At 41.0% G+C, this 16,464-nt stretch overlaps 1 protein-coding gene across 1 annotated transcript in view; it reads left to right on the forward strand.

The window, feature by feature from the left end:
- The window catches only part of bbx (BBX high mobility group box domain containing), a 48,143-nt gene that overhangs the window by 30,139 nt on the left and 1,540 nt on the right, over positions 1–16,464 (forward strand). Inside the window, exons 7-17 of the mRNA XM_083567571.1 lie at positions 1,246–1,323; positions 1,408–1,485; positions 1,874–1,951; positions 5,896–5,973; positions 6,743–7,550; positions 7,888–8,026; positions 8,229–8,380; positions 8,530–8,619; positions 9,094–9,285; positions 11,305–11,479; positions 11,865–16,218. Coding sequence (XP_083423697.1) covers positions 1,246–1,323; positions 1,408–1,485; positions 1,874–1,951; positions 5,896–5,973; positions 6,743–7,550; positions 7,888–8,026; positions 8,229–8,380; positions 8,530–8,619; positions 9,094–9,285; positions 11,305–11,479; positions 11,865–11,955 — 1,959 coding nt within the window. The 3' untranslated portion in view covers positions 11,956–16,218. The remainder of the gene's footprint in view (positions 1–1,245; positions 1,324–1,407; positions 1,486–1,873; positions 1,952–5,895; positions 5,974–6,742; positions 7,551–7,887; positions 8,027–8,228; positions 8,381–8,529; positions 8,620–9,093; positions 9,286–11,304; positions 11,480–11,864; positions 16,219–16,464) is intronic.

Genomic DNA, 16,464 nt, shown 5'->3' on the forward strand with positions numbered 1-16,464 from the left:
ATTAGAAGCAAAAAAGAAATAAATGACACCCAGGGCTGTTTGTGCATGTCTGGAATAGTAAAGGATTATAAACACTTATTTCCAAGTCAGGACGTTTTTAGAAAATGCATGCTTTCTCTGCTGTCATAATAAAACCCATGTGTCATTAGCCTTAATTCGAATAAGAAAACCATTATTTAGAGCAGTGGTCGCCAACCCCCGGGCCGCGCACCGGCACTCGGTCCATGGGTCAATTGGTACCGGGCCGCACAGAGAGAATACATAACATATTATTTCCGTTTTATTTATTATCTGATTCTAAACTGTTTTTTTTTTTTTGGAAAATTACCGGATTCTCTCCCCCACATCTGTCTATAACTCTCTCTTGATGCATGTGAAGATGCCTCAGTCGCATGTCTTACCTCCATCCACTACCTTCTTAAAGGGGCTGCTCCAGCTGCTTACACGTAATACATTACCGCTAAATTCAAACCCCCAAGCGAGCAAAATGAACAAAAAACAACACAGTGGATTCACGTCTATTATTATATTTAGAAAAGACCAGTTTTTATGCCGCTCGTATCATTTCATTTTGTTGCATTTATCCGCCACACCTTAAAGGCCGGTCCCTGAAAATATTGTCCGTCATTAATCTGGTTTGTGGTGCAAAAAAGGTTGGGGACCGCTGATTTAGAGAACTGAGCCTACAGGCAAATTATGAATCAATTTGAAAGTGTTAAAAGGTCAGGATTAATTCTGATCTGATCGCAACCTGATATAAATGAAATATATGCATGTGTATGGACAAAAAAAGAGGGATTGTTTTCTAGAGTGTGAGTCCCGTGGTACATTTGAGATCCACAGTTTCATTGTCATAATCTATATTATATTTAGGACTATAAAAAAAATATTACGGGTTGTTCCCTGACTTACTACTGTATATAGATGCGTTACGATGAGACCGTCGTAACTTAAAACTACATGGTCATCAGCACTGTAAATTGTGATTTGTTAATAATTGAACAAATTTCAGTACATAATTTGGCAAAACAGAGCAATTTACATTAGCATAAGGAATTACCTATACAAAGTATGTGTATGTGGCATCGGGCGCTTGGACGAGCACCAGTTCGTGAGTTGAGGGCGGAGCCGGACGCGATCTGGTTCCGTGTCCGGTGGCGCTGATTAAAAGGAGATAGACAAGAGTGCTTAGATGTGTTATCATATTTATTTATTTATTTATTATTTTCGTTTTTTTTTTTTTAGATCTCTAATAGTTCACAGAGCGGAGTTGCAGATGTTGCAAAGCATACTGGGAAATCTGCCTTTTTCCAGCCGACTGAGGTAAAACTGCAGGATACAGACACAAAGCCATGTGCATGACCACAACTATGATTGCTCAATGCTTCGTACTTTACATTTGCGCAGACTTCCTCGTGTCCGGCTCGGCTTGTTGAAGGGTGTGAAACTTCAGAGTGCCGAAGTGCAGCGGCGCCTCAGACCGAGGTGAGAAAAGCCCTAAATTCTAATCTCGTACATAAATGTGAAGATGTACGTAATTGTTATTTTTAATGACCTTTTAATTAGCTTTTTAGTATTCCCCACTCCGGCACACGCCTTGTTCATTTAATTAATACATTCTTGGCAAATAAACAAAACAGTAGTATTTCATGCTGTAATAATGGCTAAGAACTGGCTGAGGAGATGTTTTACCCACTGCAGCCCCTGATTTCTTTAATGAAATCACTGTATTTTAAAGAAAGCAGCCGTGAAAAAATGTGATTCCTGAGCTGAATATTGCTTGGTCACTTTCCACCCCACACGCAAGATCTTATGTAAGGTTACATTTCTGAAACATTCTTCTCACTGTCGTCTTCTTGCTCTTGTTCTTCAGGTATGTGGCCTTTCTCAGCCCAACTCGCCAGATTTACCCAGCAGCTGCATGCGCTGTCCTCTCTTCCAGCTGGCTGAGGTGAGTCTCAGGCTTGATACTGTAGTAACACGAAATCCAGTGCGTTGTTGTTTATTAAACCTGTCATTTCACATTGCATTCTAAGTCTACATTGAAACTAATGAACTTTACACAGGCTTTTACGAAAGACGGTGTCTGTTACACGGCTTGTATCTAAACAGTAGCCTACCAAGAAAGTCATTGTTCACTGTCTTCCTCCTTCCTTTTACAACAATTTCTCTTGGGAGTTTTTCTTTTGGCATCGTCGTGTGTTTAAAAATCACCATCGGTGAATCTTTTCTCCCGATGCCATGCAGCTCAGAACACGGGTGAAGTGTGTTTTCATGCCCGGTTGTTTTCAGCGTGACGAAGGATTCGCATTTCCTGTAGACAGTCTGAGTGAGCGGCAGGTCAAACGTCAGAGGAACATCATCCATATTTATGATGTGGTGCGGCGCGATTCAGTGGGAGCGCATCTGATTTAATATAAAGAGTTTCATTGGGTCACCTGAACCCGTTCTGCAATTTCATTGGTCTAATGTTATGGGGTTCAGTTTTTTGGCTTGAAGTTTGTAAAACCGGGAAAAACCCAGGAAAAATCCATATATTAGCCGCTTCATGTTCAAAGCGTGGGAAAAAAGTAGCGGCTTATAGTCCGGAAAATACGGTAGTTATAGTTTGATATGTTTCTTAGACATTAGAACATTTTTTTAAGAGAACCGAAATGAGTTATTTACCAAAAAGCTGTAGGAGTGATAACATGCAAACCCCATTGAATCTTGTTGGATGGTTGTGCTGTTCTAATCAGAAAAAAAACTAATCAGTGGTGTGATGCATGTATGTTTTTAAATGTGGAAAAACACACTTGACGGAGCATGCTGTTAGAAGAATATCATTCATCGTAGGGTGGCGTTCAGGTAAATTATCTTCATGCTTATTACAACGTGGTGTTCTGCTGATGTTACGCCTCTGCTATGTTAAAACCTTGCAGTGTAGGAAGCATTATGTTTTTGAGGTTGGTTGTCTGAGATTCTCGTTGACATCCAAATTTCAAGAAGGGTTCAAACGCTTGTAGAATTTATGTGGGATTATCAGTAAAACCAGCAGATGACCAGATTAGATTTTGGTATCGATTTGAGTGGTGCATTAAGGGCACAGAAAGGTCACAGCAATGTTTGTGCATGATTTTTTTTTTTCCTTTTCAAAAAGCCTCCTTCCTGTTTGCCAAACAGAGATGGTCACGTACACATTTACGAACTCCAGGCTCATGTTCACGATTTTACCATCAGCCCGTCAGTGTGTCCTCGTGTCTGTCCGAGATTTACCGACCATTTAAAATGTTACATAAACATACGTAGCAAAAAACCTCGTCACATCAGCGATAAATGATTTACAAAATGTCGGTGGTATAATAGACATTGTTCGACAGCTGCCGTGTAATAAAACCAAACTAGTTAGTATTTTGTAAACATTATTCAACAGCTGCTCAGTGTGGTGCTTTCAGGCAGGTCAACAGCATCAGTCATGATTTTGCCACTGGAATTACTTTTATACTTGAGATACAAAGGAAGTCATTTGGTCGTTCCTTTAACCTTTAAAACAGAAGTTGCACCAACACTGACAAATACAGGAGAATTTGCAAGTTGATCATCTCTAACAGTTTTGGGATGGATTTTGCATCTGTTTACCCATCTGTGTCCTTTTGTCTGCTCGACGTCACAAGAATGAGTGTTTGAGTGGACATTCTCGCCAGCGAGCGAACTGTTTAGATTTTTGGCCTTGATCCAAATAGCATGAAGGTCATCTCAAGATCGAATGTCTGAAATGGCATGTAAGAAGTTTATCTGAAGTATTTTGTAAAGAGTTGTTCTGACACAAATTAGCAGAGGTGTAGAGTACCTCAAAATCATACTTGAGTAAAAGTATCCATACCAAACATATCTGATTGTAACAGTAGTTGAGTGTTATACTCATATTGAACATAAAGATGCACTAGTCCTCAACACGGTTGATTTGTGATTATACTTCAACACCGCATTAACCAAGATCACATATACAGTGAGAAAAATAAGTATTTGAACACCCTGCTATTTTGCAAGTTCTCCCACTTAGAAATCATGGAGGGGTCTGAAATTGTCATCGTAGGTGCATGTCCACTGTGAGAGACAGAAATCACAATATATGATTTTTAAACTATTTATTTGTATGATACAGCTGCAAATAAGTATTTGAACACCTGTCTATCAGCTAGAAATCTGACCCTCAAAGACTTGTTAGTCGGCCTTTAAAATGTCCACCTCCACTACATTTATTATCCTAAATTAGATGCACCTGTTTGAGGTCGTTAGCTGCATAAAGACACCTGTCCACCCCATACAATCAGTAAGAATCCAACTACTAACATGGCCAAGACCAAAGAGCTGTCCAAAGACACTAGAGACAAAATTGTACACCTCCACAAGGCTGGAAAATTACTGTTGGTAATACACTAAGACGTCATGGTTTGAAATCATGCATGGCACGGAAGGTTCCCCTGCTTAAACCAGCACATGTCCAGGCACGTCTTAAGTTTGCCAATGACCATTTGGATGATCCAGAGGAGTCATGGGAGAAAGTCATGTGGTCAGATGAGACCAAAATAGAACTTTTGGGTCATAATTCCACTAAACGTGTTTGGAGGAAGAACAATGATGAGTACCATCCAAGAACACCATCCCTACTGTGAAGCATGGGGTGGTAGCATCATGCTTTGGGGGTGTTTTTCTGCACATTGGACAGGGCGACTGCACTGTATTAAGGAGAGGATGACCGGGGCCATGTATTGCAAGATTTTGGGGAACAACCTCCTTCCCTCAGTTAGAGCATTGAAGATGGGTCGAGGCTGGGTCTTCCAACATGACAATGACCCGAAGCACACAGCCAGGATAACCAAGGAGCGGCTCTGTAAGAAGCATATCAAGGTTCTGGCGTGGCCTAGCCAGTCTCCAGACCTAAACCCAATAGAGAATCTTTGGAAGGAGATCAAACTCTGTGTTATATATATATATATATATATATATATATATATATATATATATATATATATATATATATATATATATATATATATCAAACTCCGTGTTTTATATATATATATAAAAACACACACACACACACACACTTCTTGAGTGGTCTGCTATAGAGCTCTGATCTCATTCCTACTGAACACCTTTGGGATGAGTTGGAACACTGACTGCACCCCAGACCTCCTCACCTCACCTACATCAGTACCTGCCTTTCATAATAATATCTATAAGCACACTCCAATATGTAGTGGAACATCTTCCCAGAAGAATGGGAATGGAGGGAATAATAAGAGTATGTGTGTGTGTGTGTGTGTAATATATATATATATATATATATATCATCCTAGATAATAAAAGGAAGAGCGCATGGCTGGTGTCGAATGATCTTTTTACATTTACCTCATCCTCAGTTTGTTACAATTCAAGATTAGCAGCATGCGTTTGAACTGAATCCATTTTTTTGCCACCGTCCCCATAACATCCAGTCATAACAGTGTCACAAGAATCCCAAGAACCATTACTTTAGCATGTTTGTTGAGTTCTCACTTTGTGCCAAAAGTTGTCGTATTCTGAGTGCACAAAGAAAAGGAAACGCATGCCAACCTGCTTTGATGAATAAAATGTGCAAGAATGTGGTGAACATGACCGTTCACAGTGGTTGTCGCTGTAAAACTTGAAGGCCGCTGTGGGTTGCCGTGGTTTTTTTTGGAGTTTCCAAAGTATGGCCACTGGAGTGATCATATTAATATTAATATTAAATCTGGAAGCTGTTTAATGAAATGAACAGCATGATACAAACGTTTATAATGTTTTGTTTGGGAATTACCCAGGTATTTAAAAAAGTGAAGTACCTGTATGCACTACCTGTAACCGGGTAATTGTTTTGGTTTTTTGGTGCAGATATCATCCAGCGGTTCTCAGGCGTCGGTATCTGAGATCAAGCAGTGTGGCCAGTCTGCTCTTTTTCAACTTGCCGAGGTAAAACACACACAACATACACTGTGCACTGCTATTGATGCATTTGATATGTAATTACTGAGAGTAACAGACATCTACAGTACTGTGCAAACACTTTAATACATTGTGCATACATGCAAAGAAACGCTGTAAGGGAATGTCTTATAAAAATAATGAAATAAAATCTTTGTTCATTTAAAACCATTTAAAAACAAATAGAGACAGTAAAATACTAAAAACCGTTTCCAGACCATTTGTAAGTCTCAGGTGCAAATTGTGTCACTTTAGAAGGACATTGTTTGTTTTTACATCACAAAAGGAGCTTTCCCTCTGCTTTTGTGTGGAAAGCGATCTGCTGTACAATATTCTCGTTCTCTGACAGTGGATAGTGGCAGTCTAAATAAATAAATAATATTAAAAAGGATGTCTAATGCTTCTGCAAAGTATTGTATATGTATGCATATGTGTGCGCATGATGCATGTGTCATCCTTGTCAATCATTGTGTGCCCGGGAATCAATAAATGTACCTGTGTGAATGCAAATGCTGCCACCTGTTGGCCTTTGCTTGTATAACCACCAGTTTATTACCATTTTTAACCGATTCGATGTTCACTCGAATGTCGACTGCTTGTTAAACACCAATTTAGATTACTTAGATGGTGTGAAATTTTGTGAAACCTTTCTAATCTGGTCAGTAATCAGTGCACTTGTGTTTAATTTTTATCAGATGATTGTTCTGCCAGAGAGTCTATAGATATATTTATGTGGATCGCTGTGCTTGTATTTTAGATGTGTTTAGCCTCTGAAGCAGAGAAAATGGAGGCCCTTTCCTCCCAACCAGCCATGGACTCGTCCTCTCTCTGTGCGCAGGACAGTGCTCCCAACATAACCCCCACCACGGACATTCCCTCACCAACACCACCGTCATCCTCCCCAACGTCCTGTAAGAAGAAGAAGAAGAAACCAAGCGACCTGGCAAAAGGCGAGAAGAGCCCTGGCTCGCCCAAGAAACCCTGCAAGAAGCGTTCTTCGTCTAACTCGGACCTCGAGAGCTTGTTGTACACCATTGAGGCGGTGGCCAAAGGAGCCTGGGGCTCACAGGAGAAGGAGACAACCAGGAAGCGGCCACGTACTTCAAGTGGTGCCGCGGATCAGCCTTCAGCAGCAGATAAGAAAAAGACCAAACCCAAAGCAAAGAAACAGCTCAGGACCAAGGAGGAAGAAGAGGAGAAGGTAGAAGAAGAGGACTGCAAGCAACTCGAGACGGAATGCTCTGTTCTGAGCGATGAAGCAGAGGTGAATCCGGAGTGCAAAAAGGAAGCTGATGTTAAAGTGGACAGAGTGGAGGATTCAGAGCCACACGTCTCTACAGCACAACAAGACACAAGTGTAGAAGCGGACCCTCCACTGCCAAACAAAGAAGAAGAGAGGGACCTGGAAATTAAACCAGTTGTAATTCAAACAGAAGAGAAGGACATCGAGCCCAAACCTGAAGCCTGCGGATCTCGGAAATCAGAGCGAAGCTGTAAGGGAGCACTGTACAAGACCCTGGTGTCTGAAGGAATGCTGACATCACTGAGGGCCAACGTGGACAGAGGTATTAGAGTTTTCCTAAATGTTATAAAAATCTTAAAAAGAAACTTCCCCCAGCTGAAAATAACACGAGATATTTAAAGTTCTTTGCTTATAACTATCATTGGATTATGTAATCATGGAAGTGTTTGGGAGGAGCAGTATTAATACTTACAGGAATACATTTTACAAATTTACAGGAATACGTGACCTTATTTGGACGTTTCCCTTTTTCCATTTGATTACATATTACGATTCAAGTGTTTGGTTTACGTTTTGCACAATTTACCCTGTAAATGCTCAAGTGTCACCAAGTTGATAGAAATACAGAATAAATAGGAATATTTGTGTGTGACTTTTAGGAAAGAGAGGCTCCATGCGTGGCGCTGTGTCCGAGTCTGAGATAGGATGGACGGATGAAAGCTGTAATTTCACTCAGGTTGCTCCTAGCAACCCCAAAAAACTGAAAAAGTCCAAATCCAAAGAAGAGCCAGCACCAGGGTGAGTCCTCCATTAGTTTAATCAGAGATGAAATGATGAAAAGTGTGTGTACATGTGTATATTATGTAATGAGTCTTAACAGTGGTTTACAACAAATGACTAGGTTTATTGGCTGCAAAGGAAGTACCATTGGGTTTATTAAAAAAAGAGGAAAAACCCACACAGAGAGGTTTGAGGAAATGATTATTTACTTTATCTGCAGCAACCTAGGGAAGCTGGAGGAGGAGTTCGAGAAGAAGTTTAACAGCCTCCCCCAGTACAGTCCACTGACGTTCGACAAAAAGAGCACAGCGGTCATCAAAAGGAAGAAAGCCAACGGAGCCAACCCTCTGGAAAATCCTGCGCCTAACAAGGGTGAGTGTGTCGCCTTTAAATCACTTCCTCCTAACCCATCCACTCATTGCCTGATTTAGTCATACCAACAGGAAGTGCTTCAGAGCATGTCGTGATAACCATCTAACATAGCATGCCGTCTTCCTCTTTTCTGTTTTATGTATAATCAGGTCCATCCCCATCTCAGAAAAAGACTTTATTCCACAAGATTGTTAGCAAGTACAAGCACAAAAAGGAAAAGGCTGGAACTTTGGACAAAGGTGACGCAGAGAACACATGCATCATGTGTCTGCACTTTCTGCATCGGCTTCATTCTCTTGATCAGCTTTCTGGGGTCTTGCTTGTGTGTGCATGAGTGACCTGGTGTGGGTGTGTGTGTTTACATGTGCTTAGAACTTCATGTAGCTCAACAGATCAGTGGTTAAGCCATTTGATTCCCATTGTGGTGTATAACATTTGCTGCTGAACAAAGTAGGTCACATAAAAAAAAAAAAAAAATCTATTTTAATACCCCAATCTATTTTTCTAGATAATAACAAGCGATGAAACATTTATTTTTTTTGCAAATTTTTGTGTGACCCACTACATTCACTACAGTACTGCATTGAGGTGAACCGTGCAGAGTTAAATGTAGCCCTGTAGCCAGTAGTGTGGTGTACTGTAGCATGTTATTTGTAGTGCTTTCATCTAGCATTTCTATTAATGCTGTATCTGTTGATGTGTCCTGTCTGTAGCCATAGCACAGCCCGAATCAACGGCCAGTGACACCGGCACGGTAAAGTCCGACTCCCCAGGCGTCGTTTCTCTTTCCACTGAGACCCGTAAGATGGGCGATGTGCCTGTGGGTAGCCAGAAGAGAAAAGCCAGAAAAAGCAAAATCACCCACTTGGTGCGCACAGCCGACGGGCGACTGTCGCCTGCTGAGGGTGAGTCACAAAGCATACAAAATCACCCATACTGAAGCTGTCACAATCGATTTTACTGCTCGTACTATCATGGGTCAAGCCCAACACGGCAAATAAATAAGCTTGTAATTTTCTTGACAGCAAATCTGTAAATTTTTTTATAAATAAATAAATAAATAAATTTGCCCAGGAGTGTATACTGATCAAATACAAATTCAACTCACGGTTTACTTTCAGTAGCCTTTCGTCAAAACTTCTGATCAAATGACAGTTGTGCCGCTCTTAATGAACGGCATGCATGGCATAATTAGTTTGGTTTAAAAAAATAAAAAGACTACTTTATTAATTCGAAGGGGAAATTGTCATTTTTGCATATCCCTTGGGTCTGAGCACAGAGTCAGTCATGGTGTGGTGCCCCTGGAACAGATAGGGTTCCGCACCTTGCACAAAGGCCCAACAGTGACAGTTTGGAGGTGCTGTGGCTTGAACTCCTGACCTTATGTTCAGTAAACCAGAGCCTTAACCCCTGACCCACCACTGCCCCATAAAAAGTATATACATTTTTATAAAGTATATGTTACGTTTTTTTTATTAAATGAAAATGTAATATAATGTTAGTAACATAAAAACAGACTTTAGTCTCCAACTTACATTTATTTGTTACTTACATGGACCAGGCATAGTATTGAGATTATAACATTATGACAGGTGAATTGAATAACAATTATTATCTCTTCATCATGGCACCTGTTAGTGGGTGTGATATTAGGCATCAAGTAAACATTTTGTCCTCAAAGTTGATGTGTGAGAAGCAGGAAAAATGGGCACGCGTAAGGATTTGAGCGAGTTTAACGAAGGACAAATTCGCTAGACGACTGGGTCAGAGCATCTACAAAACTGCAGCTCTTCTGGGGTGTCCTGTTCTGCAGTGGTCAATATCTATCAAAAGTGGTCCAAAGAAGCAACAGTGGTGAACCGGCGACAGGGTCATGGGCGGCCGAGGCACAATGATGCACATGAGGTGTGAAGGCTGGCGATCCAACAGACGAACTCCTTTAGCTCATATTGCTGAAGAAGTTAATGCTGGACCAACACAATATTAGGCAGATGGTCATAATGCTATGCCTGATTGGTGGCGATAAAGTTATGCCTGCTCAGTGTATTTTTGTGGTTTGAATTGCAACCGACATTAAGTGCAGTTCATCCTGATTAAAATGTGAAGAGGAAAAGGCCATGCTCATTAGCAAGAGAGCGAATTGGATGGCGTGGGATGCGCATGTGCTGCTGTTTGATGCACATACACTACATTCATTTCTTCATCTACAGTATCTGCCTATACTCCTTATATGCAGTATGGCTCATATATACTCAGTATACACCTGACAGGGTCATGGTTAGGTTTATATTGTAAGAAACAGAACCAAATCAGTTCATTAAAAACTATTGAAGGCACAAACACTTGCTAGACTATTTATGAACATTAGCTCAGTGCTGTTAAAACAGCCTCTTGACTTCATGACATGAATTTCACACAGTGTTCTTTGAAATTCTTAGAATGTTGATTAATTTGCAATGAATTTTCTCTTTCTGTCAGCTCAAACCAGCTCTAACCTTTCTCTCCATCATAGCATTTCTGCCATACGATATACTTCTTACTAGATTTCTTCTCTGTAGTCACTGTATAATTTTTAGACATTGTTATGCTAGAAAATCCGCAGTCTCTGAAAGACCCATTTGACGCCAACAGTCTGTCGCAGAATAAAACATTTTCCTCCCTTGTGGTTTTTAATGTGAACATGTGAACTGAAACTCTTGGTGCATATAAGCATGATGTAATGCATTGCCGTGATTGGCGGACAGGATAAATGCATGAATGTACCCCAAAATATTTGTTGTTGGGTGTGTTTTGGCACCGTTCGGCATTATTAAAAAAGATTTCAGTCTGAAGGCGAGTTGAACAAAAATACCATACTGATGGTCATGTGAGACATGTTGCAATTGTACAGGAAACTAAAGAGGTGTGATTCTGTGTCATTGCAGCGGACAAAGTGAAGGATCTGACCCAGGATCAGGATGGAAAGCCATTAACTCATGAGACTTTATGCAACACTGAGAGCTGCTCCACTGACCACGGACCAGATGAGTCTGGCAGCCTGCCGGCCTTCTTCAGCCTAGCAGCCCTCGCCGAGGTCGCCGCCATGGAGAACGTGCATCGGTGTGTAACGGCACACAAACGCGCAAACATGGAAACACATTACATGTAAATCTTCGAAACGTGAAATGTCGTGAAGAGGGGTGGTCTCAGGTGCAGTTATATAAATAAATGAGCTGTTAAGCATTGTTCCACAGATAGCATCGATAGGCTCGGACAGTCACACAAGTTTCCGTGGTTTTGCGAGTAATACCCAGCACGCCTACTTAGATTTTTTTGTCTAAATATGTAATATGATTTTTTTTAATCGACATGTTCGCAATTCTGTAGAAATAATAGTTCGAAATAATAAAGATGAATCAAAGAATTACAGTGCATACAAACCACAGTAGTGTATATGTGTATAAAACTCTGCTTAATAATTGCATGGATGTGCGTGTGCTTTCAGAGGGCAGCGAGCAGTGAGCATGGCTGCTGAAGGTCAGGTGAAGGACATGGCACCTCAGACTCCCATGCTGATCTCTTGTGCTGATCAGTGAGGCTGTTGACCTCCTCTGCGGGTGGACTTAATTGGGACGTACCTGAGAGCTTTGTGCTGGGGAATATATATACACATTCAAAACGAGTTCTAAAGAGGGAGAGAAAGAGAGCGCATGGAGCAAGCTGAAATGGAAGAGGAGGAAGATGCGCTACTAGGTTACCATGGAGGCTTTAACAAACACACACACACACACACACACACACACACACACACGAGAGATCATGTAAAGGTGTGGTCTGGCTTCCTCCATTTGCTCTAGACATTCAGAAACTGGAGATGGCTGCTGTTTTAAAGTAAACGTTTTTTTTTTTTTTTTTTTTTTTTTTTTTTCAATATGAGAAAATGGACCTAGGGAAGCTCTCTCAAGTCTTGTTCTCATTTTCAACCGTTCTGCATAAAACCTCTCTCTGTTAGAGGAAAATCTTGTGGCTTCCTGCTCTCTTTCCTGCCCAGAGCCAAACGCACATGCATTGCATACTAGGTGTGTGTGCGCGCGTGTGTAATTTTGCTCTACAGCCCCCATACCTCACAGCCAGCCTGCTTCTCAACCCAAGTCCCTCTCAGCGCAAGCTTCACCTTGACAATGCACAATTAATGCCTAGATGCCTCTTTTCTGGTCAATGACCCTTTTTGGATCCAGTGCAAGCATCCATGACTGCATCTCTCACAAGAGCAGCGTGAGTGAGACTGCAAAAGTGCACGTTTGTGATCCAAAGCAAACAAGTTAATAAGTGATTGAACACTGACCTGGTCAGAAGCCATTCTCTCTCTCTCTCTCTCTCTCTCTCTCTCTCTCTCTCTCTCTCTCTCTCTCTCTCTCTCTCTCTTTTTATTTTTTCTCTAACAGCTCCCCGTTACTGTACTGGGCACCCTTCCGCTCTCACGTGCACAGCTATATAGATGAATAGATTTTTTTAGAGCAGTATACTTGAATGATACAATGCATTTTATGTCAATACTTGACCTTCCTGCAATGTGGGTGGGTGGATGTGTGTAAACAGTATGAGTGTATGTGTGTGTGCGTGTAGCATCCTGATAGCAAATCCAAATGTGTGTGTGTGTGTGTGTGTGTGTGTGTGTGTGTGTGTGTGTGTGTGTGTGCTTGAGTCTTGATAGCTAATCCAAAAGAGTGCTACTAGTTTCCTAAGGTAGTTTCGTAACAGACACTGCACTAATTTTTAGCTATACCGTATTACACCAGATGGCAGTTTATTTGTTGCTAGATGGCATCATTAACTGGCAACTCAGTGTGACAGACTTTTAGGCAATTTAATTTTTTTCTCTTCTGGTTTTCTACCATTCGCACTAAACGTGCGCATAATACATTTCTGGGATGAGGTAACAGTGTTAATTTTGATGCACCTCCTACCCCAATTCTCGTGCCAGCAGAAGTCGAACGCAGTTTCTCTCTTACATGGCGTTAGGCTTTCTTGCTGCTTCTGCCCATTCCTTTTGAGTTTCCAGTGTAAGAGAGAAGGGGGAGAGTAGCAAATCGAGCAGAGAATCGGTTCTCTCTCGTGCATGTAACCCGTAACGCGCAGTGCCCACAGCACTGAGGATCGTACCTGGCTGATGATTTGCTCCTGGCTCGACATGCACTGTTTTTGTTTTTCCAATAAACCATCATAGAGCCTTTCTTTCAACCTCCTCTGGGAATGAAAGGATTGAAAAAAGAAAAAAAAAAAACCCTCATGATTTTGCATTCAGATCGCTCATCTCTCAGTCAAAATGAAGGAACGCTCAATATCGACTTCACAATGAGCACTCTAATAGACATTTCCAACATCATAATGACTGATGCTTTTTTTTTTTTTTTTTCTTCTTCTTTTTTTCCGCAAATCGCATCTGTGAAGTTCGCATTTTTCTAAGTCATTTGTTTTTAGGAACTATAATACGATCCTCCTTTTTCCCTTAAATGTGTAGTGTGCTTTAGGGAGTTATTTTGCTGGCCTTTTTCTTCTTTTGTATGATTCTAAGGTCAATTCTACTGAATGAAGACTATTGTCATATACAATAAATCGTATACAAAATCTTATATACAGTAATCCCCCGTTTATCGCGGTGGTTACGTAAAAAAAAAAAAACCTGTGATAAACAAAAACCTCGCCACCCCAAAAAATGCTTTTATGTATACAGTACTGTACTGTATTAACATTTTACTTCATTTTATAATGAATAAGTATATTTTTATTAATAAATGTCATTATTTTAACATAAAACTCGTTTTTTTGGTCTGTCGTGTTATCCGCGAGAGACCGGGAAAATCAGCCAAACTAATTAGTTTGTAGCAAAAGCAATTCCGCGATAAAGCGGGGGATTACTATATATATTTTTTTCTCAAGGGTCAATACTATAGAAATTAAATTTGAATATATTTGAGTAGTCAATGTACAGCTTGTATAGCTGTAAAGATTTATTGTCCTCTGAAAATAACATGCAGCCATTAATATTAAAATAGCTGGCAACAAAATTGAGTACACCCTAAGTGATAACGGCTGTATGACGGGAACAGGACTTACAAGGGTCGATCAAAGAAGTCGAGTCCTCGTACTGTGTGTCAGGTGCAGAAGCTGCTTCAAAAAACAGACGCATGAGTGCGGCCAGCATTGCTTTAGAGGTTGCAGAAGCAGAAGGTCCGCTTGTCAGTGCTTAGACCATACGCCGCACACTGCAACAAGTCGGTTTGCAGGCTGTCGTCCAAGAATAAAACCTCTTCTGAAGCTGGCTAATAAGAAAGCCCTCGAACAGTTTGCTGCAGACAACCTGTCTAAGATCATAAATTACTGGTACCATGTCCTGTGGTCTTATGAGACTAAGATAAACTTGTTTGGCTCAGATGGTATCCAGCATGTGTGGTGACGCCCTGGTGAGAAGTACCAAGAAAATGTTGTCTTGCCTACAGTCAAGCATGGTGGTGGTAGTATCATGGTGTGGGGCTGCAGGAGTGCTGATGGTACTGGGAAGCTGCGGTTCATTGAGGGGAAAAATAGATTCCAAGATGTACTGTGACATTTTGAAGCAGAAAATGATGCCCTCCCTTCAGAAACTGGGCCGAACCCCAAACACACTGCCAAAAGGACAACAAGATGAGGAAGATGAAGGTAATGGAGTGGCCAGGTATGTCTCCAGACCTGAACCCTATTGAGCACCTGTAGGGCATCCTCAAGCAGAAGGTACAGAAGCACCATGTCTCTAACATCCACCAGCCACGTGGAAAACGATCCCAGCAACAACCTGTGTGCTCTGGAGGATTAAGGCCGTACTAGATAACAATGGTGCTCACACTAAATATTGACACTTTGGACACAGTGACATGTTCACTTAGGGTGTACTCACTTTTGTTGTTATTTTGACCATAATGGCTTTATATGGAGTTATTTTCAGAGGACAGAAAGTCTGTACTGCTACACAAGCTGCACACTGATTACTCTAAAATATGTCCAAGTTTCATTTCTATAGTATTGTCCCTTTAGAACATATAATAAAATGTTTGCTGAAATGTGAGGGGTGTACTTTGTGAGATACTGTGTGTGTATTTATATATATAATTATAATAAGCCAATGAGCACTGAAATAATGCACCGCTTCTAGAGAAGTAGTCCCTGCTTTTTTGGGAATGCACATGTGAGGCAGCCGGCGCTGCCATGTTTATCTGTTGTCTAATGAGCACAGTGAGATGTGTGTACCTGTGAGCGTCTGAATGTCCCTCTGTTCTCCACAATTAGTCAGAGCCAAGGGATATAACCTCATTGTGTTTGAACATAAAGGGTTAACGGGCTCAAACGAGCGCCGATACGGTGTAGGAGGAATATTTCCCTGTAATGTCCACTGGATCAGGGCATTACAGACTGATATTCCCTGTGGTGTTTACTTCCTTATAGGTGGTCTTTGAGGAAAAGGATGAGTCGTTCCAACTGATAATGTAACGAGAAATACTTGGGCTGATCAGTATCTTACGCTTCAGTGAGTTCACACAATTTCTCAATGTACGTTTAAGATCAACTTTCGCTAAGAGATGTCTTCCCGAGTGTTTCGTGCACATCCAGGTTTGCAGCAAACAAGTTCTTCCCATCATGTATCTGCTATAACGGAAGAAAGTACGTTATAAAATCGTAAAAGAGTTGCTGTTTATACAGAAGTGTAACTAATAAGCTGGCAACATTGTGGCTATAAATATGGATACATACAGCAGGGGTGGACAAATAGTAAGCCAACTGGACATGGATAAAGCTCTAATGTGCTACTCAGTGCGAAGGATTTGGTAATTTTGCAAGTAGAGGACACCTCAGCCATAATCATTATACTATAACATTCATTACGGTGTTTACTTATCACATATTAGGCTGTTTGCCTCTCTTCTACATGCTGAATCCCTCTGTTAAAAGCATTTAGATACAGTACAGCAGGCAGAGCCAAAGTGTCTGAATAAATATTGTGCACTATGGTTAAAGCATCAATGTGGCCTGACCAACATGAAGAACATTTTATTCCAGGAACAAACACAATT

Source organism: Silurus aristotelis (genome assembly GCF_946808225.1).
Source record: "Silurus aristotelis genome assembly, chromosome: 18".
NCBI classification, from domain to species: domain Eukaryota; kingdom Metazoa; phylum Chordata; class Actinopteri; order Siluriformes; family Siluridae; genus Silurus; species Silurus aristotelis.